The sequence below is a fragment of the Mirounga leonina genome, unplaced genomic scaffold (assembly GCF_011800145.1).
Source record: "Mirounga leonina isolate KUSES-001 unplaced genomic scaffold, KU_Mleo_1.0 Mir_180, whole genome shotgun sequence".
NCBI lineage: Eukaryota > Metazoa > Chordata > Mammalia > Carnivora > Phocidae > Mirounga > Mirounga leonina.
The window spans coordinates 1862204-1886403 of record NW_023270469.1 but is presented as its reverse complement, the minus strand read 5'-3'; the positions used below and the strand labels follow the sequence as shown (position 1 = coordinate 1886403).

Genomic DNA, 24200 nt, shown 5'->3' with positions numbered 1-24200 from the left:
CCTCCATCTCCCTGCCCCCTCCTCCCGCCCTCCATCTCCCTGCCCCCATCCTCCTGGCCCCCATCCCTCTGCCCCCTCCCCCCACCCTCCATCTCCCTGCCCCCATCCTCCTGGCCCCCATCCCCCTGCCCCCTCCCCCTGCCTTCCATCTCCCTGCCCCCATTCCCCTGCTCCCTCCCCCCGCCCTCCATCTCCCTGCCCCCATCCTCCGGTCCCCCATCACCCTGCCCCCCTCCCCCTGCCCCCCAGCCCCCCCAGCCACACTGGTGCCCCCCGCCCCCCAGCCCCGTCCCTGCACAGTCACAGGCAGAGGTGGCCTGTGTACCCGCCGGTGATGGAAGCGCAGCACCCGAATTAGCCATCTTTCCACTTGCTCAATGGGTATGTAGGCTACTCGCAGGGCGGCAGTTCGCCTGCTATTCCTGGTGTGCGGGGGCTTGGGTGTGGGGCGAGGGAGGAGAAGAGGGGGCGCTCGGTCTAAAGATAGACCGTGGCCGGGAGGGGCGGCGAGGCGGCGGGGAGAAGAGCACAGTGATGTCGGAGAATCAGCTCCTTAGGAGAAGCGGGTGCTTGGGGAGAGGCGCCTCTGGGTTGCCATGGCAACTAGGACGAGCCCCCCCCAGCCCCCCAACAGGAAGGCTGGGGCCCCACAGGCATTCTGGTTGCGGGTCGCTGCAAGTGGCCAATGTGGTGTCATCGTGCTGGGGGGGGGGGGACTTCCTTGCAGGAGCCTCCGTGTTCCCACCTGTGAAATGGGGGACGGCCTCCCTCTTTCTTCATAAACTCCTCCACGTTAACCAGGAGAAACCCAGCCTCGCTCTTAAGAACTAAAATGCACATTAGAACAACAACGGAATCACGCAGTGTTTTACCTGTCAGCTTGGGAAGGATTTTTTAAAAATTGACAATCACCAAATTAGAGCAGATGTGTGGAAACAGGCAGCCGTGAAGACAGACGCGTGTGTGAAGAACCAAACCACCGGGACTGTGATTTGTAATCGCACAGCAGAAAACAGCCTCCATGTCCATCAGCAGACCAGGCTCAGTTTATTTCAGGAAAAAAAAAAAAAAAAAGAAATCCATTAAAAAGAACAAGAGAGCTCTGTGTTTGCTGGTGTGGAACAATCTCCAAGAAACGGCGTTAGGTTAAAAAAAACAAAACCCAACAACAAAAAGGCAAGAGGCAGAGCCTAGCGCACGCGGTATGCAAACATCTGCGTCCCAAGTTTGTGCTGCGTGCGATGGGAGGGGGGTGCCTGGCCGAGCGGCTCGACGTTTCGCACCAGGGACAAGAGAGAGCCCTCGTGAGCTTGTATGCAGACCTGTCGGTGACGTATTAGGGGCAAAAACAACTAAGGGGAGAACATATGTAGACTACGGCGCCATTTACATTTCAAAAATTAGACGTGTGTGCCTTTGAGCACGTGGGCCCTGAGCTGAACGAGAGTCCGCCAGAATTAAGAATAGTTACCTGTGGGACATTGAATAGGTGTGCAAACTGTTGGAAGGGGAAATTTACATTCATTCTCTACACTTGAAAAAATTTTTTAAAGAATTCATATTGTTTTTGTAAATTTAGAAATGTATATATCCAGCCATAATAGCCAGACAGGGGAAGGTTTTAGACCTGCCGTCTTTAGGGTTGGTTCCATTACCCACTCTCTCCCCACCTCACTCCCTGTTTTCTGACATGCTCTTGTTGCTCGCTCCCCTGCCCCTGGGCCTTTGCACTTGCTGTTCCTTCATCCCGGAACTCTTCGCCTGGCCAGCCCCTCCTTGCCTCCAGCTCAGGGATGCCCGTGTCCACCCCAGGGATGCCTGTGTCCCTCCCCAGGCCACTGTTGGTGCCCACTGCTCTGTGGTTCTGTGCACACCAGCCGTCCACACTCAGACATGCCACCTCCTCAGGGCAGGACCTGCCTCGTGCTTTGAGTCCCCCCTGCCAGCATGTGGTCGATGAGCGCACCAGTACCCACTCTCCCCAGTGGTGGGGACTGGGGGGGGGCTGGCAGCCTGCGGTGATCGTGCAGTGCCGTGGGGGGAGGGGGCTTCTGTGTCTGGGGGTGTGTTTGAGCCCGCTTCTGTCTTCTGCGCTGTTCCAGGAGGGTGGTTTTCTAGAGTTTTGTCTGTTTTTATAGCCAAGAGTTCCTTTGACCTCAACCAGGAGCTCCGTGATGCCGGGTGGGAGGCGGCCGGGTGCTGCGGGAGGGCGGGCAGGGGCTCTCCAGGGTGGCACCGCGGCCCCAGCCCTCGGGCCCTCAGCTCCTGCCTGAGAGAAGTGCTTTCGACACAGCAACCAAAACACAAAGCAGACGAGCAGGTCTGGGGGCGGGAGGAGCCGGGAGCGAGCGCTGACGGCCGTGAGCTTTCTCGTAAGGGCGATGTTATAAAATTAGCTTGTGGTGATGGCTGCACAGCTCCAAGTTCACTAAAAACCACTGAATTGTACCCTCTGAGCAGGAGGGTGTTACCGTGTACCAACTGTATCTTGAAAAAGCTGCTAAAAAATAAACCCCGCAAAATAGCCGCTAACAAGAAGCGGCGGGCTGTGTGCGGCCTGTGCTCTATCTCCTCATGCCCTGGAAAGGTCCCTCCTGCAGGGCCCCTTACTGCGCCCGCTCTACAGCTGAGTAAACTGAGGCTCACGGAGGCCGGACCTGCCCCAGAGGAAGTAGCCGGTGGCTGGCGCACTCCGCAGCTCCTGCTCCTAGAACCCGATCCTAGCAAAGGTGGGGGGGGCTGCGGGGTGGAGGGGCGGTCAGGACTACCTCCTGGGGTGAGTCTGGCCTGGGACGGAGGGTGCTGAAGGGTGGGGCCCTCACGCCCTGTCGCAGGGGGGACGCTGGACCTCAGATCTGTCCGGCGGAACCTCAGACTGCCCTGCTTTAGACTGAGGTAACCGCGAGGTAATTGAGGATCTTGAGATGAGGTCATCCCAGCTGACGTGGGCCCTAAATGTAACGACAAGTGTCCTGAGGAAGGGAGGGACAGGGAAGCCGGAGGCAGAGATCGGGCTGGCGTGTCGGCAAGCCAAGGAGCGCGAGGGTGGCGGCGACCGGCGCTGGGGGCCAGGCAGGGGCGGCTCGTCCCTGGAGCCCTCGGGGGAGCCCGGCCCCGCGATTCTGGCTTCTGGACCCCCAGAGCCGGGGGAGGACACTGGCATGGCCCCCAGCCCCCCTGGGCACGGTCTCCGCGTCAGGCACAGGCCATTTCTGGGCTGGCGTGCGGAGCGCTGGTGGCCGGCTGTCCCTCCGTGACGGCAGCTCCGTGACCCCCGTTGGCGTCTGGTGCTTTTGTGAGTCAGCCTTGCTCGATCCCGCCGGCGCATAGGGCATCATGTCCTTCATTAGTCTGGGTTGTTTTCTTTTTTTCTTTCTTTGAGGATTTTTAATAGGAAAAAAAAATGGGGGTAGGGAGAGACGTGGCAGGGGAAAGAGAAACCAGCTGCTGTGGTTTGATCTAGAATGTTCTCTGGCTTTGCAGGTCTCTGTCATTCTGACCAAAGGACACATGCTTTCCAGGGACTTGGGTGGGACTCAGGCTCTACAGAAGCCCCCCCCCACCCCATTTCCTGGCCCCGTAGAAGACCCCATTGAAATCATTGCAACAGGGACTTTCCTTTCATACTGTTTGGCCCTGTTTGAGTTCTTGTCTGACTTGAATGGTTCTTAGAAGTCCCACCAGTCCCCCCGCTTCCTCCTGTGGATCGGCTCAGGCCGGCGAGTGATGTTGCCTCCGTTGCTGGGGGCTGTGACGGGCACAGCGTCCGCCCATATGGGCCCGTCTGGGTTTGTGGCTTTCAGTGGGCACCTGCGTCCCCTCTGCCCCCCAGCCTGCCCTCCCCCAGCAGCTGAGGGCCCTCTCAGCATGCTTCTGAGCCCTGGTCCCGCCCTGCCCTTGACCCTTCAGAGGCCCCTTGCTGGTCTCGGGAGGAACAGGGCTCTGAGCTCCAGCGCCTGCCCCAGCCCCTTGCTCTGCTCAAGTCCTTGGGGGCTCCGTGGCCTCCATTCCCGCCCAGGCCTTCCACATGCCCCATCCGCCACTCACCTTTACTGCTCTCCTACTTGGCCTTCAAATCCCAGCTCACGGTCCCCCTCCTCCAGGAAGCCCTCCCTGACCTGGTGGTGGCCACTGGGGATGCACCCTCAGCAACTGTTAGAACCAGCGGCGTTGTGGTGAAGGCCCGTCTTGCTCTCCGAGCCTCCCAGGGGCAAGTGCTGGGCCTTCTTCTCTCCCGCGCCCCCAACACCAGTACAGGCCTGACTGTGGGGCACGCGTGTGAGTGGCTTAAAGCCGGGCCCTTTCCCGTCTCTGGTCTCAGCGTTCCCACCTGTCACGGTGAGCTGGGTGCGCTGCCCGTCAGCCATGTGGCCTCCCGTGGATCGCTGCGGGTCGCCGCATGTGGATGCTGGGCACTCCCTGGCCACCAGCTGTTGGCCGAGCTGCTGGAGTTACAGTGTGAAGTTCCTGGGGCTGGTGGAGGGCGGGAAAGACAGGCTCAGAGCCGAGGACACACCTGAGAGCCTCCGGCCTGTCTGCCAGGCTTCACGGCCAGCTGTCCACAGGAAAACGGCCGGGGAGCGCCAGGGGTGACCCATCCCATGGGGTGCACGCCGGGGGCCCAGGGTCAGGCACCCCCTCTCCAGAGAGCCCCAAGCCTGTGGGACTTCCCGCCCCAGAGGCGGGTCCAGGAGCTGAGCCTTGACTGCACATCCTCGCGGGCATTTTGTATTCTCTGTCCCTGAGAAGCCCCCCAGCCTCATAAGCTTCGGGGCCCACAGGGTAGCCTCATCAGGGCTGGGGTGCAGGGGGACCCCTGATTCGGCAGGGCCTGGTGGGCCTGAGAGTTTGCGTTTCTGTGGGGCCCCAGGCAGGCAGCTCACCCTCCGGCGGGCGTGTCCCGTCCTGGCCGGGGTGGGGGGGGCGGGCACGGGGTGGCGGGCGAGTGGTCCCTTTGGACGGGCGTGCTGAGGGCCATCCGACTTGGCACCTCTCGGCGCTCAGCTGGTCGGCTGCCTGGGGCGGCGGCAAACGCGGGGGCCTCCCAGGCTGTGGCCCGAGGCCCCTGCACCAACGGCGAGGTTGCTCAGTGCCGTCTGCGCTGGAGGGCGTGTGGGAGCGGCTCCGGCCCGAGCACTGCCCTCAGCGCGGTTGCCCATGTGGTTCCCGAAATAAAGCAGCCGCAGGGTTCTGCCAAGAAGGGACGTTCCAGTGGCAGTTGGAAGGACGGGCCCCGGGACTGCAGCCCAGGGTCGCCAGAGCCCGGAACCAAGGCCTCCCTGTCTGTCCTTCCTGACGCCCCCTCCCTGCTCAACCTTGGTTGGGGGGGGCCTGAGCCCTGGGAGTAGGGGTCAGCTCTGTGCCTAGAGTTCCGCGGGCCCCGGGAGGGACCAGGCCGGCTCGCGGCCACAGCCCCCTTCCCCACGGTGGGCGGGGCTGCCGAGCAGGGCGGTGAGCGCCCAGCTTGTGGGTCCTCCGGGGCCTCCTGCGGGCCGGCTGGTGCTGGCAGCATGGCTGGGGTCCACGGGGGGCCTGGTGACCAGCCCAAGTGTCTGGGAAGGCAGAGGGCTGACTTCAAGCCCAGGCCTGGAACTGCCCCTCCGGGGCTCTCTGGGCGGGTCTCCGGTCTCCTCCCAGGGCAGCCCCACCTGCCTGGCGCCCCCGAAGGACACTGGAGGCTCAGCGTGGCCTTTTCTGAGCTGGGCTTCTGTGACTCTGCAGGTTGGTGGGGCCTGAGAACCCGCATTTCCGACCAGCTCCCGGGTGGTACTGTGGCTGCGCTCTCACCTGAAAACCCTCGGGCGTGTACTGGGTCCCTGCCAGCTTCTCTCCCCTTCCCTCCCCTCCTCTCTCCTACCCTCCCTGGCACCAGCCCTGACCCTGCTCCTTCCCAGCCCAGCCCGGAAACCGTCCCCCCGCTTATAGTTTATCAGAGCCACGGACTGGTGGTGAGGAAGTCACATGGGTTTGCAAGAGCTGCAACCTCTGTTCAGCGGCATCGACTGAAGGGGCAGGGCAGGTGGGCGAGGCCGGGGCACCGGCTGGTGGTCCTGCTCGGGAGGCCCTGAGCACCCCTGGGCTGCAGGACGGCACATTGTGGGCAGACGTGCAGAGCAGGCCGGGAGTGGGCCTATCGGGCTTGGACGCTGGCTCGGCTTCCTCTGGGCCTTGGTTTCTTCTGTGAGGGGGCCGGGCGCTGGGCTGCAGGGCGTGGGGAGCCTCGGGTCCCGGGGCTGGACATCGGGCAGGCGGTGTGGCCGCTCTCCCCCTCCTGAGGCCACTCTCCCGGTGTCTGCTCTCTGGGGGGGACCTTGACAACCAGGTCCTCACTGCATCACATCCTCCCGAACGTGGTCACACGCACCAGTACCCAGGTTAGGACCCAGCACGTCTCTTGGGGACACAACTCAGCCCTTAGCTTATGCACACGTCCTCTGAGAGGCTCAGAGCCTCCCAGGCCCGAGAAAGACAAAAGCTGCTTGGTGTCCGTGCCTCTCAGTTGCTGCCGGAACACAGCTTTGTCACACGGGGTCTGAGAGCGGACCCCGCTTCCCCGGTGCCTCACTGGGCACACACCCCTTCATTCCGGGTGCCGGCGAGCGCGCCTCCGTACCACAGTCTGTTCCCGCCGCCGCCACCGTCCTCCAGGGCCGGGGACACAGCCGCGAGTGGGATGGGGCAAGACCTCGAACCAGGGGCACCTGGCAGGCCGGATGACGGACCACGTGGCACATGGTCACGGGAAGGGGCCAGAGTCGGAAGGCAGAGGGTGGCTGCCGGGGGCCGGGGAGGGCTCAGCGGGCGGGGTGACTGCTGATGGGGGCGGGGGTTTGGAGGAGATGGGGATGTCCAAGAATTCGTGGTGATGGTCGCACAGCTCTGTGGATGTGCTAAAAGGCCCCTCGTTGTGAAAGGGTGAACCGTGTGCCATGTGGTGGGAGAGACAGGGAACAGGCAGCGGCGTCTGGACGCCATCTCCGATGTCACCTGTCCGCGGTCGCCTCTTGGGAACCCTGGGCTCCACCTGGCAGGCTGCTGGGAAGGAAGACAGTGTAAGCTCCAGGGCAGGGCTGGTGTCCTCTCTGTCCACACGGGGACGTCCTGGGCGGGAGGGGAAGGCGCGGCACAGGGCAGGTACCCTGGTGTCACGGAGGCATCCTCCGCACTGAGGTCTGAGTCCCCGAGGGCCGCCCTGGGACTCTGTGGGGCCTGGGCAGCTCAGAACCTCCTAACACCTGCCGTGTTCGGAGCCTGCCTTCCTCAATGTGCCCAAAGCAGGTCTCCACTTGTGAAAAGACGAGCCCATGTGTGGCCCAAGAAATGCGTGTGTCTCCCCCCCGCTTCCATCCACAGCCCTACAGTGGCGCCCCCGGGACGTGCCCCGGCCTGACGTACTGTCCCAGGGCGGCTCTAACCAAGGCCCAAACAACAGAAGTGTGTCTCCAGCTCTGGCAGCCGGAGTCTGAATCCTGGAGTCACAGGGCCACGCTCCCTCTGAAGGCTGAAGGGGTGGGGGGGTCCTTTTGCCTCTTCCAGCATCTGCTGGCCCCATTCGTCCGTCTCCGCCTCTGTCCTCACGTGGCCTCCTCCACTGTGGGTCAGGGCCCCTCTTATAGGGACACCAGTCATGGGACTCAGGGCCTCTCTAATCCAGTAGGACCTTGTGTGAGCTAAATACATCTGCAAAGACCTTTTTTCCAGATAAGGTCACATTCATCAGCGCCGGATGGATGTGAATTCAGGAGGGGGGGATGCTGTTCATCCCCTCCAAGCCCCTTCCCAAAGCAGATGCACTAGGAAGGTGGCGGCCTGAGTCACTTATCAGAGACTCCTGGCACCTTTTTGAGCTGGAGAACTAGGATCATTAGGCCAGATCATTGAAGCGTGTGGAAGCCCGTATTTCTGTGCCTCAGTGTCCCCGTCTGTTCTGGATGTGAAAATGAGCCCTCTGGAACACAAGGCAGGTGTCCTGTTGCAATGTGTAAGACCCCTGACCCCTGTCCAGGGCGCCAGCCAGGAGGGGACGGGCTAAGGGCTGGCCCCCTTGGCCCACCTCTGTGTACCCACATGAACCTCCCCCGGGCACCCCTAGCCCCCACCGAGGCCCACTTTAGTTCCTCAGTTACCAGCGCTGGGGACAGCTGCGTGCCCCATGGCGACATCCTAGGGGGACCTGAGATAGGGCATGGGGGCCTTCATTGCGGGAAGACCTGCCCTCAAGGAGTAACAAGGAACAGTGAAGAAAACCACATTCTGGCTTGGGTGGGGAGGGTCTGGCACGGCTGGAGACCCAGGAGCTGGGAAGCCCATCCTGGGTCACACGCCCCCACCTCTCTGGGTCTGGGATGGTGCTGGGGGCAGGATGCCTTCAATCCAGGGTGTGGGAGCGGGCCGCTGGCTGGCTGGCTGTGCGGTCTGGATCAGGTACACGGGGGACAGAAGGTGGGGACCATCCGCGAAGGAGGACTGGATGTAGAACAGCCATAGGCGGGGGGTGGGGAGGCAGGGGAGTGGGCCGAGGTCAGGGAGCAGAGTCTAGGGTCTCCAGCTTTTGGCACAGTGGTTCTCAGAGCAAGGTCCCTGGACCACCAGCAGCATCACCTGGGAGATTTCCAGGGCAGCCAGGACATCCGGTGGTGCCACACCTCGCAAAGCCCCTATTTCCCAAGAAGGTCGCAGTCCCAGATTCCAGGTGGGCAGGGGCGGGAGGGGGTCACCGGTCCAATACAGGTGCCACAGTGGAAGTGGGGGGTGGGCACGGGCAGGTCACCCCACGTCCTTTCGTGGGCCTCTGCCGCCCCTGGTCTGTGTGCGGGAGGGAGCCTGGGGCAGTCGGGGTGGGGGGCGCTGCTTCCTGCCCACCGTTCCGCTGCGTCCCCGCGCCGGTTGGGGGGGGCCGGGGGTCTCACCCGGAGAGCTTGACTGCCGGCCCGGCTGTGAGTCTCATGCAACGTCAGCCCTCGTGATGTGCTGGGAGGTTTTTTCTCTATTAAATACGCTCTTCTTGATTCAATTTTATTTTCGGGTTGGCACAGCGCATTCTCTTTCTCTATGTGTGAACGTATGTATGTAAATACACGTACGATGTTGGTGAATTAACGTTTGTGGTATTTTTACTAAGCAAAGGTGTGGAAACCAAACAGCCGCCCCTCCAGGGGTGGGCATGCCCTGCTCTCCGGGAGCGTGTCCACCACGGGAGGGTCCCATGGGGGGCAGGGGGCGCACACCCCACCGTGCGGCCTGGAGGACAGCCGCAGAGTCTCCAGGCTCAAGGCCGGGCGCCCGTGGGGAGTGTGAAGGTGGGGACCAGGCTCTCGCCGTCCGTCGGGGCCCAGACCACACCAGTGAGGCGCAGACGTTGCCCAGGGATACGGTGTCCCGTGGACCCTCCCTGGCAGCAGCTGTCTCCCCCGGAGAAGGCGGGGGTGGGGAAGGGGGTTGGGACCCTGGGACTTTGTTTACAGGGATTTAGGACAGAAACAGACGGGAACCTTTTAGGGAGGTTCCCCTGTGGGAGAGGTTGCCATGGTCAAGCCACATGTCTGGTGGGGACGGAGGACCTGGAGGGCGTGGCTCCCATGTGTGTGCAGAAATGCTTCCACACGATGCCCGCTAGCCCGACATGGGGGGGATTTAAGCGGAGGCCTGCGAGGTGGGCTCTTGTATGACAAACGCGCACTCACGTTGCTCCCGAACGAGGAAACCTCAAAGTCGCTGCTTTAACCAACACAGAACGTCCCTCATCTCTTCCTGCAACTTCATCCTGCGAGCAGCCTCGTCTGATCCGGTGCGCTTGGCTGGCTGACGATCCAAACACTCTAGCCGCTCCTCCTCAACAACCCTCCGTAGCTGCCCGTTACCCACCATGGCATTTCCTCTACTGGCCGCTCTGTGCCACCCGGCTCTGGCGGGTGGCCCGTCCCGTCTCTTGGTCCAGAGCCGATGGGGCTCCACGTTTGCTCATATTCACCTGGTCGGCCTTAACTGTCAGGAACGTTCTCGGGGAGGGGTCTGCGCCGGGGGTGTGTGCCTGCCCTAAGCCATCCAAGTTCAACTTGGAGAAGGAACCACCGCCTAAGAGCGCTGGGCCCTGTCCCAGACCGTCGACGCTGGTCTTCGGGTCGTTTTCCCTGGACTCACCATGCACGGCCCCAGCAGCCTGCATCGAGGGTCTTCTGTGAGGCTGTGGAGGTTCTTCCAGGTCGAGCGCCTGGCCGTCCCTCTCCCGAGCCCCGGGTTTGTCTCACGGGTGTCCTGAATGGCATCCGGGACGTTCCCCTGCTTGGCCTGGCCTCCAGGGAGCTCGAGCCCCCGGCACCCTGTGTGTGAGACGCTCAGCTCAGCTGCCGTCCTGCGTCTGGTCTGCTGAACAAGCCCACGGGGCAGCCGCTCACTGGAGGGCGTTGGCCAGCTGAGGACCCTCGGTCCCAGGATGGGTGGTGCCAGTGTTGGAAGCAGCAGCCGCGCGTGGTCGGGCCCGTGACCATGGCGGGTGCTTCGTCAACCCCAGATGGTCTCGGAGAAACCCCCACGCTGGGGCAGGGTGGCAGTGGGGAGGGACTGCTCACGGGGACGGGCCTCCTTCGGGGTGATGGAAACGTCCTGGAACCAGACGGAAATACCTGTTGCACAGCCTGGAGGACATGCTTGGTCAGAGTCGGAGCAGGCCCAGTGACGGAGAGGGCTGTGGGGAGGGCTCGGGCACAGGGGTCACTGGAGATAAAGGGTGTGGGGTCTTGGGGCACTGAAGGCGTTCTAGGAGGAGAGTTTTTCAGGAGGAGAACCTGAAAACCACTGCAGTGTGGACCTTAAACGGGTGAACTGTATGGCATGGGAGGTACAGCTTGAGAAAATGGTCATGAGGGCAAACCGAACCAACCTACAGAACATTCTGGGGAAATCCGTGTCGTCTCCCCAGAGCCATGTGCAGCCGCTGCCCTGGTCCGGGCGCACGTCGAGAACGCGCCGTCCGCAAGAGCACCCCTCCTCCCTGGGCCGGGCTGCCCGGCTGGGCCTCCTCTGTCCCTCTGTGTCAGGCCGCGTGTCTGAGCTCCGGGGCGCCACGGTCCGGTGAAGGCCATGGATGCGGCTGGGGCAGAACGCCGTGCAGGGCACTTGGGAGCGAATGTCAGGGGCCAGGGCTGCAGCCCGGAGGCTGGGCAGGGTGTGGCAGAAGCGGCTCCCCCGGGGCTCCTGGCAGCCCCCGGCACTCGGGGAGGGGGCCCCAGGCAGCCGTGACCGTTTGTCAGGTGACGTATCATTGGTGACAGGCTGCCGCTCTCAGGGACAGGCCACGGCGCGTTGGTGTCTCGGGTTGGGACGCACTGCTCTGGAGCCAGGAAGCCAGGCCGGTGAAAGGCACGGACGCCTGGGGCTGTCCTGCGTCGGGCACGCCGTCTAGCCCTGTCAGAGGAGGGTGTCTCGTGGGGGCCTCGGCACGGAGGCACCATGGGGGTGGTCCTGCTGGCAGCGTCCTCACTGGGGTGTGGCATCCTCCGGGCAGGGCTGTGGGCACGTGCCTCCGACGTCAGGCCTGAGCTTAGGGACTTCAGGCCCCATGCAGGTCACTGGGGCCAGAGTCTGTGGGACCAAGGGGGGAAACTAAGTCACCGAGAAGCACGTTAACCCCCGGAAGGGCCGTGCCTGGGCTGCATGGGGCGGACACCTCAGGCTAAGAGTGCAGGGACCTGGGCTGAGCCCGTGGGACACGGATGTGATTTCTCTCAGCATCTGGAGACCCTGCCTCATGCAGACTTGGAGAAATCTCTCCCCACTCCGCGCTGGTCTCCCCTACACATACGGGGCTAGTGCGAGCAGCTTCCAGAGGGGCCAGGGGCCAGCCCCAGTCCATCAGCCCCCGCACACCCCAGCCTCCTTTCCCGGAGCCCTGAAGGCGCCACGTGAGGGGCAGCGGGGCAGACGGACTTGGAGACCCCTCCGGCGGCTGCTGGGCTGGTGCTGCCCTGGGAGGCAGGTGTGGCTCGGACACGGTGTCCAGCACGGCCAGCTGGTGCCCACCCTGGGCCTGGAGCCAAGCCTCAACCCGGGGAAGGGAAGTTTGGTTCCTTCTGCTCTTGGACCTTCTGACAGCCGACTGGTCCAGGCATCACAGCTGCCCCCCAACTCCTCCTTTCTGGGCAGACCAGCATGGATCAAGCTCCTGCTTGTGTCTGGAGGCTCAGAGATGAGATGGCTGTGTGCTTTGTCCTCTAGCATGTGAACACGACCCCGGGCAGGAGGGAGGCTCCTTCAGCAGGACCTGGTGCCCGCCCGGGCTGAGAGCCGTCCTTCAGGCACAGACATCCCTCCTAGGCCAGATTCTGGCCTCGCTGGGGTGTGCCCTGGCCCGGAGGCTCTGGCAGGCACGCGTGCCTGCTATGGGGGGGTGGTATGGTGGCTGGATGAATACACGCATGCGTGAGGTCTGGAGGCCACTGACCCTCCGCCTTACTGCCAGAGCCCTGACCGGCCCTCCCCCTCTCCCCCTGCCAGGACCTCCCACTCCCGGGCCAAGGCTGAGGCCGCCCTCACTGCAGCACAGAAGGCCCAGGAGGAAGCCCGCATCGCCAGGATCACTGCCAAAGAGTTCTCGCCTTCCTTCCAGCACCGCGAAAATGGTGAGTGCGCATCCCCCCGGGGGCGTCCGTGCGCGGGGCTGCGGCCCACAGCTTCTGCGTCCGCATCCCGGCGCACTCCTGCTCTCTGCCATCCGCGCGCTCTCCCTGCCCTTCCTGCTCCTGGGGTTCTAGACCTTTCTTGTGGAACCACTCTGTCCAGTTGGGGGACTATCAGGCCAGCTGCGGACCGAGGCTTCAGTCTACACCGTGGGAACCGTCGCAGGAGACTCGTGGGGGCTGGCCGGTGGGAAAGCGCAGCTCTCGCATGGGGAGGAGCTGGAAGCCACTGCACGGCAGCCAGATGCGTGGCCCTCCTCCGTCCCTTGGGGAGGCCGGGCCACAGCCGTGTCTAGCCCGGTGAGCCTAGACGCAGCTCGGGGCCAGGAGGCGGCCTGGAGCTGGGGTCAGTGATGGGGCTGCTGAGCCCTCAGGCTGGACTAGCTGCCCCATCTCCCGCTCCCCCTGCCCCCAGAAGCTTCCTCCACCCCTGGAAGCTCCAGAGCCACAGCAGGTTAGGACCCGGGAGTGAGCGGAAGCCGCTATTCCCAGACCACCCCAAGCTCTCCTGGAGCCCATGGCTCTAGGCCTTGCTGGGAGCGGGTCTGGCCTTCTGGGCAGCCCAGAGAGACCAGACCTGCTTCCGGGAGGCAGTAGGGCCTGAGTGGCCTCGGCCCCCCCAGGACCCACGACGGAGCACAGGTGGGAGGAGTCCAGGTGCCAACACTGCACCATCTACCCTGGTTGTGAGAGGGACGCCTCCAGGAAGGGCTGGTGCTCTGGAACCAGCTCGCGGCTGGCAGCACGGGCCTCTCCCGGTGCACGGGGTTCACAAGGCAGCCGGACCAGCAGCCTCCTGGCCTGCCCACGGGCATGGTGTCCGGGCTCCCCGGGCCCCGAGGACGTCCCCGGCACAAGCAGGCCAGGTCAGGGCCGTGATCCCTGGCCTCCTGTGGTAGGGCACCCAGTGCTTCAGACCCCCTGTGCTTGAAGGGGTGCACTGCCGTCCCCACCCCCCTGGCCTCACGTGCCAGCTGGGGTGTGCATGGATTTGGGGGGTGGAGGGGGTTGACCACTTAGGCCAGCACTCACAGGTCCGAGATCCCTACCCCTCAGGACCCCAGGGGGCCTCCCTTGCTCACCCCTCCGTGGACCAGCCATGACGACTGTTCGGTGTCCAAAGCTCAGCCTCGTGCCGCTCACTGCCCCATGTCCAAAGCCCCAGAGGCAAGAGCGGGAGCCTCGGGCCTCCACGTGTGCAGCAGAAACAGCATGGCGCACTTCTCCTCCTGCATAAGTGGAGGGCTGGGCCCGGCCCCTGCCAGCCCATGGAGGCCATGGCTCCTGTGGCCCTTCCTGCCCCAGCAGAGAAGTGGAGAGGAGAGACCACTCCTGTCCTCACACACTGCACCCTGTAGAAGGCCACCTAATGCAAGAGGCTTCCTTCCACCTTACAGAGGAACCTGGGGTGGGGGGCAGGGGACCTGAGAGCACGGAGCAGGCCGGCCCCTCCGCTTGCATGCTGAGCCTTGGGGCTCTTGTGTAGCCGGGGTGGGGGGCGGCACGGCCCAGAGCTTCTGTCCATCGCTGCACCCTCGGGACCTGGTCACCCCCCAAATGCTTGTCGGGTGGGGGGCTTGGGGTTCTACAAAAGGGCTCTGGGAACCACTGTGCCCGCACCCCACTGGCGAACGGCGCGTGCCCTAGCCCTGGCCGCTGCCCCACATGGCCCAGGTCCAGTCCTGGTCTCCCGCGGTCTTCTGGTGAGATCAGGCCTCACGAGACACAGAGGGTCTGAGTAACCCAACCTCTGTGCTTCCTGCCCCTCCATAAAGGGCTCGAGTACCAGCGGCCGAAGCACCCGATTTCCAGCAGTGACATCGAGGTGGCCTCCACGGGGACGCCCCTGCAGCAGGAGAGCCCCGAGCTGTACCGCAAAGGCACCACCCCCTCGGACCTGACCCCCGACGACAGCCCCCTGCAGAGCTTCCCCGCCAGTCCCACGGCCACCCCACCCCCGGCCCCTGCCTCACGGAACAAGGTTGCCCACTTCTCCCGGCAGGTCTCGGTGGACGAGGAGCGAGGCGGGGACATCCAGATGCTCCTGGAGGGCCGGGGAGGGGACTATGCCCGCAACAGCTGGGGTGAGGAGAAGGCCGGTGGCCCCAGGGGCATCCGCGGCAGCGCCCTCTGGAGCAGTCAGCCCGTGGAAGACTTCCGCTGCCGGGGCTCCGGCCACAAGCAGCCCAGCAACCCCAAGTCCCGGGAGCGGCGGACGGAGTCGCCCCCTATGTTCTCCTGGACTTCCCACCACCGGGCAGGCAATCCCAGCTCCGGGGGCACCAAGCTGCTGGAGCTGGATGAGGAGAAGCTGAGCAACTACGAGATGGAGATGAAGCCTCTGCTGAGGATGGACGCGTACGTGCAGGAGGCCCACCCCCAGAAGAGACGCTATAGCAAGGGGGTGGCCTGCCGGGGCCTGGGGGAGGACCACCGCGCCGACGACCGGGGCTTCGGGGCACAGAGACTGCGGTCCAAGTCCCAGAACAAGGACAGCGCCAGGCCGGCCCCCTGCACGGAGCCCGCGGTACAGAGGCTGGAAAGCCTGCGGCTGGGGGACCGGGCTGAGCCCCGGCTGCTGCGCTGGGACTTGGCCTTCTCCCCGCCCCAGAAGTCCTCACCCGTCGCACCCGAGTCGGACGAGGAGAACGGGGACGAGCTCAAGTCCAGCACGGTGAGTGGTCGCCGGCCACTGGCGATGGGGGCAGGCAGTGCCCTGCCACCTTCAGCTGAGGGGTGGCTCTGCGCACAGGGGTGGCGGTTCCTTCCCCAGGAAAGGGACCCTCCACACAGGAAGCCTCTGCGGGCGACGGGTCCCACTTTCCTTTAGAGCCCAGAGAGGGTTACTCCTCCCAGGCTCGATCCTAGCAGCGAAGCTCCCAAAAGAAACTGGGCCGTAGCGGGAGCCCGTCTCTCCCCCTGGCCCGGGAGGGTACTCCCCTGCTCTGGCGAGGAGCCCTTGCTATCACTGGGTTCATGGACGGTCCCGGGTCCTGGGGTCAGGGTCAGCCAGAGCCGCTGGGGCATGGGGCCGGGGACTGGCTCAGGACTGTTGTGCCCAGGCCACACCTTTTACATGGGGCCAGGCGCTGGGGTCCTCCCACGAAGCCCACTCTCAGGGGCAAGATGGACAGGATAAAACTTTGTGAAGGCCGTCCACACCAAGGCTCCCCTCCCTCCCAGAGCTCTAGTTCTTCCCACGTAGCCTGAGGATGCTTGCTCTCTGGCTCACCCACCTCGGGATCTGACACGTGGGTTGCAGCTGCGATCCAGGTCACCATGGCCAGTGGGGGACACTGGGGCTCACTCCTGGGTCCTTGTATGAGCATGCCTCCCACGGCAGGCAGTTTGAAGGATAACGGAGGCCCCTGGGCTGGATGGTGTGGGGCCAGGTGGGTTCTCACACACAGGAGGGACCTTCGGGGACCCTCCACCTGGAGGCTGCCTCCCAGGGGCAGACATGTCCTGTGCCCCTGGTCAGACAGCTTCTCCGCCCCACCCCAGGGCTCATGCCCCCATACGCTCCACTCTGGAACCTGCAGCATCAGCCCACGAGGGCCTGTTCCCCTGCTGCTGGAGTGCCTTGTACCTGCTCCATGGGGCACGCAGAGCCTCGGACACCTCTGGGACCCAGCAGTGTGGCCAGGCAGGGTCGGTGTCCATGCCTGTCCCCTGGAGGAACGCATTGTCTGGCAGGTCAGGGCCCTGTGCTACTTGGAAGAGATGCTTTCGGGGGCAGGTGCCTTCCCCCTGAAACCACTGTGAGCATCTTCTGGGTGGGCTGGTTCCTAAATGCTCCTGCTTCCCTGTGCCCAGATCCCACTGGAGCTCGGCCCTATGAGCGCCCGCTGGGGGAAGACTGGCTTGTACTCACAGCTCTGATCCCTGTCCCAGCAGCCAGAAACATTTGCACGCCTCCGGGTGTGTGTACCCATGCGCGCACACGTGTGCACGGTACGCGTGCGGTTATGGTGGGAAGCTGGATGGACACGGGTGGGAGATGTGGGAGGAGATTCTCCATGTGGCCTCCTTAACTATGTCGGTGCTGTAAGATGAAGCTCCCGGGGGGAGGTGCGAGCAAGCGGCTGGCCTGCAGCGGACACTTGTATGTATTCTGCTGGTGCCCCTCGTGTAAGAGTGGCCTCTGCAGCCCTCAGCACCGAGGCGCCAAGGACAGCCGGCCCCAGGGAGGGGAGGCTGGGGCACTGGGGCCTCTGCTCCAGGGGCAGGAAAGGCCTGGAGGCAGCCCGAGGCTGCACAGGACAGCACTAGGCACAGAGCTGAGCAGCTGACGGGAAGGAGCGGTCTGCTGGGAAGCCAGCTCGAGGGCTTGGACATCACCGGGTTTGGGGCCTCAGGCTGAAGCCGTTCTGGATGGGCCACATCAGGAATCCCAGGGCCAATATTTTGTCCCAGCTGCAGAGGACATTTACTTACAGTGACCTGGCGCTGGGAGGGCATTCCAGGAGCAGTCACTGCAGCCCAAGAAGCAAGAGGACCCTCTACTAGACTTGGGCCACCCCCCAGCCGCCCTCTCGGTGCTCCTGGTTTGGGGAGGGGGTGGGGGGGCAGGGGCAGGCTGGGCGCGGGCTCACCTCTCCTGTCCTCCTCCCATTGCAGGGCTCGGCTCCCATCCTGGTGGCCATGGTGATCTTGCTCAACATTGGAGTCGCCATTTTGTTTATTAACTTTTTCATCTGATGAGATGTAACGTTAGCAAAAACAACGGTTGGTGTACAGAAGGGACGTAACCCACGACAAAAGGGAAGGATCGTTAACTCGGACGGCCCAACAACCACTTCCGAGTCTTTTCACAGAACAACATGATTGGGTATTACTCACAGTTTGCCTTTTTTTCTGGGTAATGTTTTTTGGATTTTAGCCAAAATTCTTTGCTTGTATAACACGATGCTGTGTGGCATGGCAGAAGGAGGCCAGCACGCCGACCCTCCAGCTTGGTGTGGAAGGAAAGGGATCCCAGCAAATCAATGGCCAAAAACTCAAACGGCCACGGTCCTCGCCGCCATCACACCCCGCCTGGGACTGGAGAAGGAGGCAGCCGGAGGAAGATCCCCGCGTGTCCAGCCGTGCCCGGCCGAAGGGGAAGCGGCCACTGGGAGGCTGAGTGTGGGAAGTCAGCTACCTCTGCTTTTCCTCTGGGTCCTGGAGGAGCGAGCAGGGGATGGTTACGGGCGTGCGGCAGGGGGAAGAGAGTGTGCCGTCCCCACTGGCAGCAGCCTGGGCCTCTGTTTTGAATCTGTGCTGTGTACTTGAGGACGCAGGGACCTGCTGCCTCTTCTCTCCCCCCACCCGTAATGCCACACCCCGCCCTCTGCTCCCTCTGGCCTTCACGGCGAGGCTCACTCCCCACAGAGTCTGAAAGCAAAGTCCTTATGTTCCCTCCAGTCTGCCCCCCCACCGCTCCCCCCACCCCCGCCCTGACCCCCAGGAAGCAGGGCTGCGGATGGGGCAGAGGGCAGGGAGCCTTGTGGGCTCACTTAGCACGGCTGGTTCCGAGTGTGGCACCTCTACACTTGGCATGCAGGTGTATCCAGGCTCCCTCGCCCCCGTGAGACGTCATGGCAGTGACATCCTCCTCTCACAGTCACTAAGCACACGGGTTTTCACATCTTTGTCCTGTGCCGGCCTCCACTCCCCACCCCCAGATATGCACACTCCTTCCAGATGCCTCGTTCATGCGCCGGAGCTGGTCTGGTCCCAGGACAGGAATGTGGGCAAAACCCAGTGGCTTAAAAATTCCTGAGCAATCGTAGCCTATTCCTCTGCCCCCCACCCCCCACGTAACTGGTTTCAGTCAGTTCTGCCTTCTCTACCACTGTCGCTCCATCATCCAATGAAAGAACCAGGTTCCGGAATGTTTGGGCGCCCCGTGGTCCTAGTGCTGGAGCCAGCCCTGGCCTGTGTGTATGGACGTGTCTGTGGGCCACGGCCACGTCCATACCCAGGCCTCTGAGCTCACGCCTGGGACGGCCCTAACCGTGAGCTTCCACAGCCGTCCCGGGCACAGCCCGGCTATGGACTCTGCCTTGCTTTGCTTATGTTTAGCTGTTTCTCTGCTACCTTTCAAGCAGATTTCTTTACTACACTGCACTGGATTGCTATATTTTTAACCAGAAATAAACTAAAGATTAGAGCATGTTCCAGTTAAATCCAGTTTTTTTTTTTCTGTTCTACATTCACTCCCCATTTCCTCTCATTTTGTCTTAGTTTGGGGGTCTTTTTTGGGGGAGTGGGGACATAGGAGAGCGAGGATCCGTAAGAAATACACTGCTAATAATGTCGCTTTCTAAAGGGAAATTACATCTTTTTGTACATCGTACTTTCCGTTCTTTTTTACTACTGAGTGGTTTGCTGCAGATCTGAGGTGAACCAAATAAAGACTCCTGCTCCTTGCAGCTCAGAGTCCTCCATGCTGGGGCCTGGGTTTTAGAGTTCGGTTCGTGACTGTTCGTAAAGATGACAGACTTTTGTACATTCCGGTAACAGCACGACATAAAATGGGGCCTAGAGCTGCAGGTTACACACACACCCCCCCCCGCCCCCGGGAGGAGCACAGAGAAACGTGAGTCACCGCCCCGTGAAAGCAAGAGTGGTTTCGGGACGAGGGGCTCGCGTCCCATCACGCACCTGGCCCTGACACCACAGCTGTGACACATCGCCCGCCCTCCCTTTCCCTGCACGCCCAGGGAATTCCCTGTGGATTCCACCAAGACCACAACGCCCTGGGTCTGAGAGCCTCTAGAAGCTGACTGTTCATTGGTTTCCCCGCTGATCAGGGAGCAGGCCGCTCAGCAGGCGCGAACGCTTCTGCCCGCCGGGCTGGCTTTCCTACTGGCCCAGAGCCTCAGGTTCCCCCAGCAGGTGCCAGTCCTCCTGTGGGGCCAGGGCAGCTAACCTGCTTCTCTCTGCGTGTTCCTGGTGGGCGCGCAGGCGGAGCTAGACCAGGCCCCACGGGAACATCAGGAAGCCCAGGCGTGCGTGTCAGGGCTGTCCCCCGTGGTACAAAGTGTTGACACTTTTTTATTTACTCCCAGAGCAACCTCGCAAGAGCCCTTTTCTCCCCTGACAGCTTCTTCCACGCTCTAGCTGTGAAAGCCGGAGGCAGAGAAGTTGAGTGACTGGAGCTCCTGAGCCTGAGCCCGTGGGGGGGGGGGGGGGGGCGCGAACAAGTCGCCGCTCCATGCCCAGCTCTTGCCGCCCTTCCCGGGCTGGGAAACCTGCACTCACACCTCACCCTGAAAGACCTGGGAAGGACACTGCCCTCTGGGGTCAGCAGGTGAGCTCGTCTGTGCCCACAGAGCATCTGTTGCATTTACCAGAAACGTAAGGAAACTTAAGACGACGGGCTGCTTGTGCTTTCTGAAATTTGCTCAGTGCCTGTCAAGTGCTTGGATAATTTCAAGCACATGAAAAATTATCCACCCTTTTAAGCTTGCTAATCATTAGCACATGGGATTCCGAAAGACACAGAGCAGGGATGCAATAGACAAGCCTAAGTAATTGACAGGAAGAGGACATCGCTGGAGAAAACTTCCCGGGAGCCACAGAAGTTCGACGCCCGTTGCCAAAATCACTCTCCCCACAAGTCCACAACCACATTTACCAGCCAATACACTCATGTCTTGTCGAAACGACTGCGCGGGCTGTTCCCGCCACACACACTGTAGGATAACGGGCTCCTTGCCGTTTGCGCCAACCCAGACTCCCCAGCAAAGTAGGAAGAACACGGGTGGGTCCCCGCAGCCTGCAGCTGCCCCTCGGGACCCGTGTTTGGTGCCCACACCAACAGGGCAGCCCCACATCCTGGTCCTAAAAGTGCTCCCTTTCCCTTTCAAGAGAGTCCCAGTTTGGACGATCCATTATATGGCCACCCCACTTAAAACCAAAAGACGTTACTGAAAGCCCAGTGCAGATACAAGACGTTACAGGCTTGACGCGGACGAACATCTGGGGGAATGAAGGAAATAAAGTGGTGGTGTTTCTCGCATTTTTTAGTTTGGGTTTTTGGCCACCTTTTTTTGACCCCCCCCGAATCAGCACCAGTGTTGGGGTCCCCTCTTGAGGCAGGTCTCACTTCCACCAACGGGGGGACATGCCTCGGACACCAGCAGCGCCTTCCTCCAGGGGAAGGTGCTCGCTGGAGGATACAAGACAACACCTCTCAAGACAAAGGCGAGGGCCAACCTTGGCTCTAGATGAAGCTCACTTTCTTCAACTCCTATGGGTTTTGTCTTCCAGTTTTTCCTGCCTTTGGTCTCAGAAACTTAACATAAAGGTGCCTACTAGATTTTAAGCCTCTATGTCCACAGCTGCATGTGCTGCTGGGCCCTACAACCCACAGCCAGCCCTGAGTAGAGCGGACAATGGCTCGTGTTTTCATGTCCTGCCTCGGACAGGATTTGCTCACGTCACTTAAGCATAAATGTGAAACAACAGGACCAGGATTCCAGACAAAAGGAAGGCGTAAGAGTGAAGTGCGCTCTTGTTGGCAAACTCGAGCTGTCTTGTTAGTTTCGTTCCCTGCCCAGGCCCGGCCACGTGTCAATGCTACTGTAAGCAAAGACTGGAAAAATGATCTGTCCCCAAGTGTTCCTGAGATCCGTTCCCGGGAAGTGTCACTTAGCCTTAAAAACAGCAAGAAAAAGTGCAGTTACCCTTGTTCAACAACAGAAAGACGACGCTGTAATTTACAGTCTGAAAGCTCGGGAGACCAAGGGTCGCAGGCACCGAGAGCCTCTGCGGGAGAGAATGGGGAAGACGCTGGGCTCCGCGAAAAGCCGCAGACAGGAGACACCAGCACGTGTGGCGCCCGGACGGTGGAGACCCCCGAGGACCCTACGCCTTCTCCAAAACTGCAGCCCACGAGCTAGGAACAAAGGGCACTTCCCCAATCTGCCTCTGCACGAAACCCCAACACGGAGGTGCCTGAGACACAGAAGGGCCAACACGTGTTGTTCCAACTTGTTCCTCGACCTCTGAGAAGCAGGCAGCCCGGCCGGGGCCAGTCCGGGTGTGCGGCCTGGGCCCGGCGCTTCGGGGGACGGCAGAGCAGGGAGGGCAGAGAGCAGCCACCTTATACCTACCTCACTTCTGTCGGCCCCCACCGCTCCCACCTGCCGAAGACCCAGTCACACACCTCGCTGCTGTGTCTGCGCACACCCTCCCCGTCTGTGCCCCCACCGCCTGGTGACATGGCACAGTGGCAGCCCAAACCCACGAAGGGCAGGCGGCCCCGAGGGACGGCAGGGCAGGTGTTGGCTGGGTCCCCGCTCCCCTCCACGTGCTGGGAGCAGCTGCCCCGGCGATTCATTCCATGCCTGCTACGAAGATCAGATTTCAAGTCCCTTAAGATCAGAGTTACCGTCGCCCAGCGCTTCCCGTGTGAGGACACACGTCACAGAGGAAGGCCTTTCCAACACCGTTCAACCATGAGGCCAACAGAACGCCCGCCGCCTGAGGGGGTCGCCCTCCCTAAACACGGTCAGTCCCCGGGGCACCCCACACCTCGCAGCCAAGTGCCCTTCAGTGAGTGGCACCCATACCACTCGCCTGCGAAGGGCAGGAGTCAGGGGAGGGCTGCCCTCCGGTGAGCCAGCTGGGCCGGCTTCGGGCGCAGGAGGTGGGGCGTCCGCCCCGAGGGGGCCCCACCCTACCCAGCACGGTCACTGCCGCCACCAGAGCAGTGTGGCCTGCACTCTCTGCCCTACGCCCGCTGGCGGTGCGCGGCCCGGGCACTCTGCGGCTTACGCCGGGGGGGTGGGGGACCCCCGGGCACGGAGCCAAACCCGACAGCCGGACTCGGCTTATTTGCACCATTCACCATGTCCAAAGAACCACCATCCCGCTGTAGCCTGATCGAAATAAAACCGACACGGCCCTCAGTGCTCAGGCGAGGGCACGCGCACACTCGCCCTCCACTAGACCGGAGACCACTCACCCTGACAGAGATGCCTTTTTGTGAATTCTAACATGAATCGGTCTCAATCTGCATTTTCTTTTCCCACTTTGTTTCCTGGTGCATGTAAACTTCAATGCAGTGCAATCGTTTGTGCATTGACAAAAAGGGAATGTTGACTATGTTTTGATTTTTCTTATTGATGAAGCGGCTAAAAATGTTACCTCGCCATTTTATCTTTTAGCTGGGAAAAATAGCTTGGTTACTTACAAAGTGAAACTTAAATACTTTTTCTTAATGAATGTAACACTTTAAGTCATACCGTTATGATGTATTTCGCTATCTGAAAGCAAGGGACACTGTCAAGATTTAAAACAATTTTGCTCCTTTTAGTAATAAACACCATCATTTGAAAACTCTGGGTCCCTTGCATCATCTCATTACAGATCAGGGTCTTCACTGAAATCTCCTAATGCCACAATTTTGAGACGGAGAAACGGAATTACTTCTTGGGGCAGAGCCTGTGTTCCCCCGACGGCAGCCCTGCAGCCTAGGTCCTGGGCAGGAGGGCTCTGGGAGCCCAGCCTGAAGCACGCCCCCTCCTCCCGAAGCCGGCCCCAGCAGCCCCCCACACCCCACAGGCGCTGCCCCAGGGGCCTCACGGCATTGCTGTGCTAAACCCAGTTTGATTTAAGCTTCTCATGGGGGAGCTTACTCAGCCTTTCTTTCCGATGAGAGTTTCTCCCATCTCAGGATACCCCCCCAGACACACCTGGGCCTTTCCAGGCACATGGCTGCCCAGCTCCACAAGCAGGTCTGGTCCAGAGGGTCCCACGCCTGCTCGGCACCGGGAAACCAGGCCCAGCACTGGCTGTGCCCGTGGAGGCTCCTCAGACCCTGATGGCTTATGTCCTTGGCCCCTGGCTGCGCCGCTCGGCGCCTTAGCTTCCTACCGGACACCACGGTCACACACTGGTGGGTGGCCAGGCCCAGCCTGAACCCAGCACTGACAAAGCTCTCTCGCAAAACAGAAACGAAGACGCCTCTGCTCTATCCTCAGGGGCTACGTGGGCCGGGAAGACAACACTGGCCTCTGGTGACCCGAGGCCTGCACACAGCCCCTGCTTGCTGGCTCAAAACACCCAGGGAAGCAGTAGTTACCAGAAAGCTCCTTCAGTGCTCACGGAAGTAAGCAGTGGACAGCAGATGGGAGTTCATGCTCCCTCAAGCTGAAGTGGGGCACGTCCCCCCACCCCCGCCCGAGGAAGCAGCTGCCCCGCCCCAGCCCCCAGTCATCACTGTGTCACCTCTTCCTCACCCCAACACACATTGGGGGGGCTGGTTCCCAAGTGTGAACCTCACTTGGGTCACCCGATCTGAACCCAAGCTTGTGCCTAAACTCCCCTGGGTGGCAGCCTGAGGGCCCCTCTAGCCCCAGGCAACAGCCCGGAGGACACCATCTGTCACCGGCAGGCCCTGGCCAGCCTCTGGCCCCTCAGTGTGTCTCTACTGTCAGCTAGCCACCGACTCCCTGTCTGGAAAACTTGGTAAGGAACCCACAACGTGTCAAACGGCAATAAATACCACTCTTGTTATCTTTTAGAGACAAA

General features: G+C 61.8%; 1 protein-coding gene across 1 annotated transcript in view; it reads left to right on the top strand.

The window, feature by feature from the left end:
- Positions 1–18083, top strand: part of JPH3 (junctophilin 3) — a 73464-nt gene extending 55381 nt beyond the window's left edge. The window contains exons 3-5 of the mRNA XM_035024634.1: positions 12493–12617; positions 14450–15348; positions 17295–18083. Of these exons, the coding sequence (XP_034880525.1) occupies positions 12493–12617; positions 14450–15348; positions 17295–17375 (1105 nt within the window). The 3' untranslated portion in view covers positions 17376–18083. The remainder of the gene's footprint in view (positions 1–12492; positions 12618–14449; positions 15349–17294) is intronic.
- The last annotated feature ends 6117 nt before the right edge of the window (positions 18084–24200 follow it).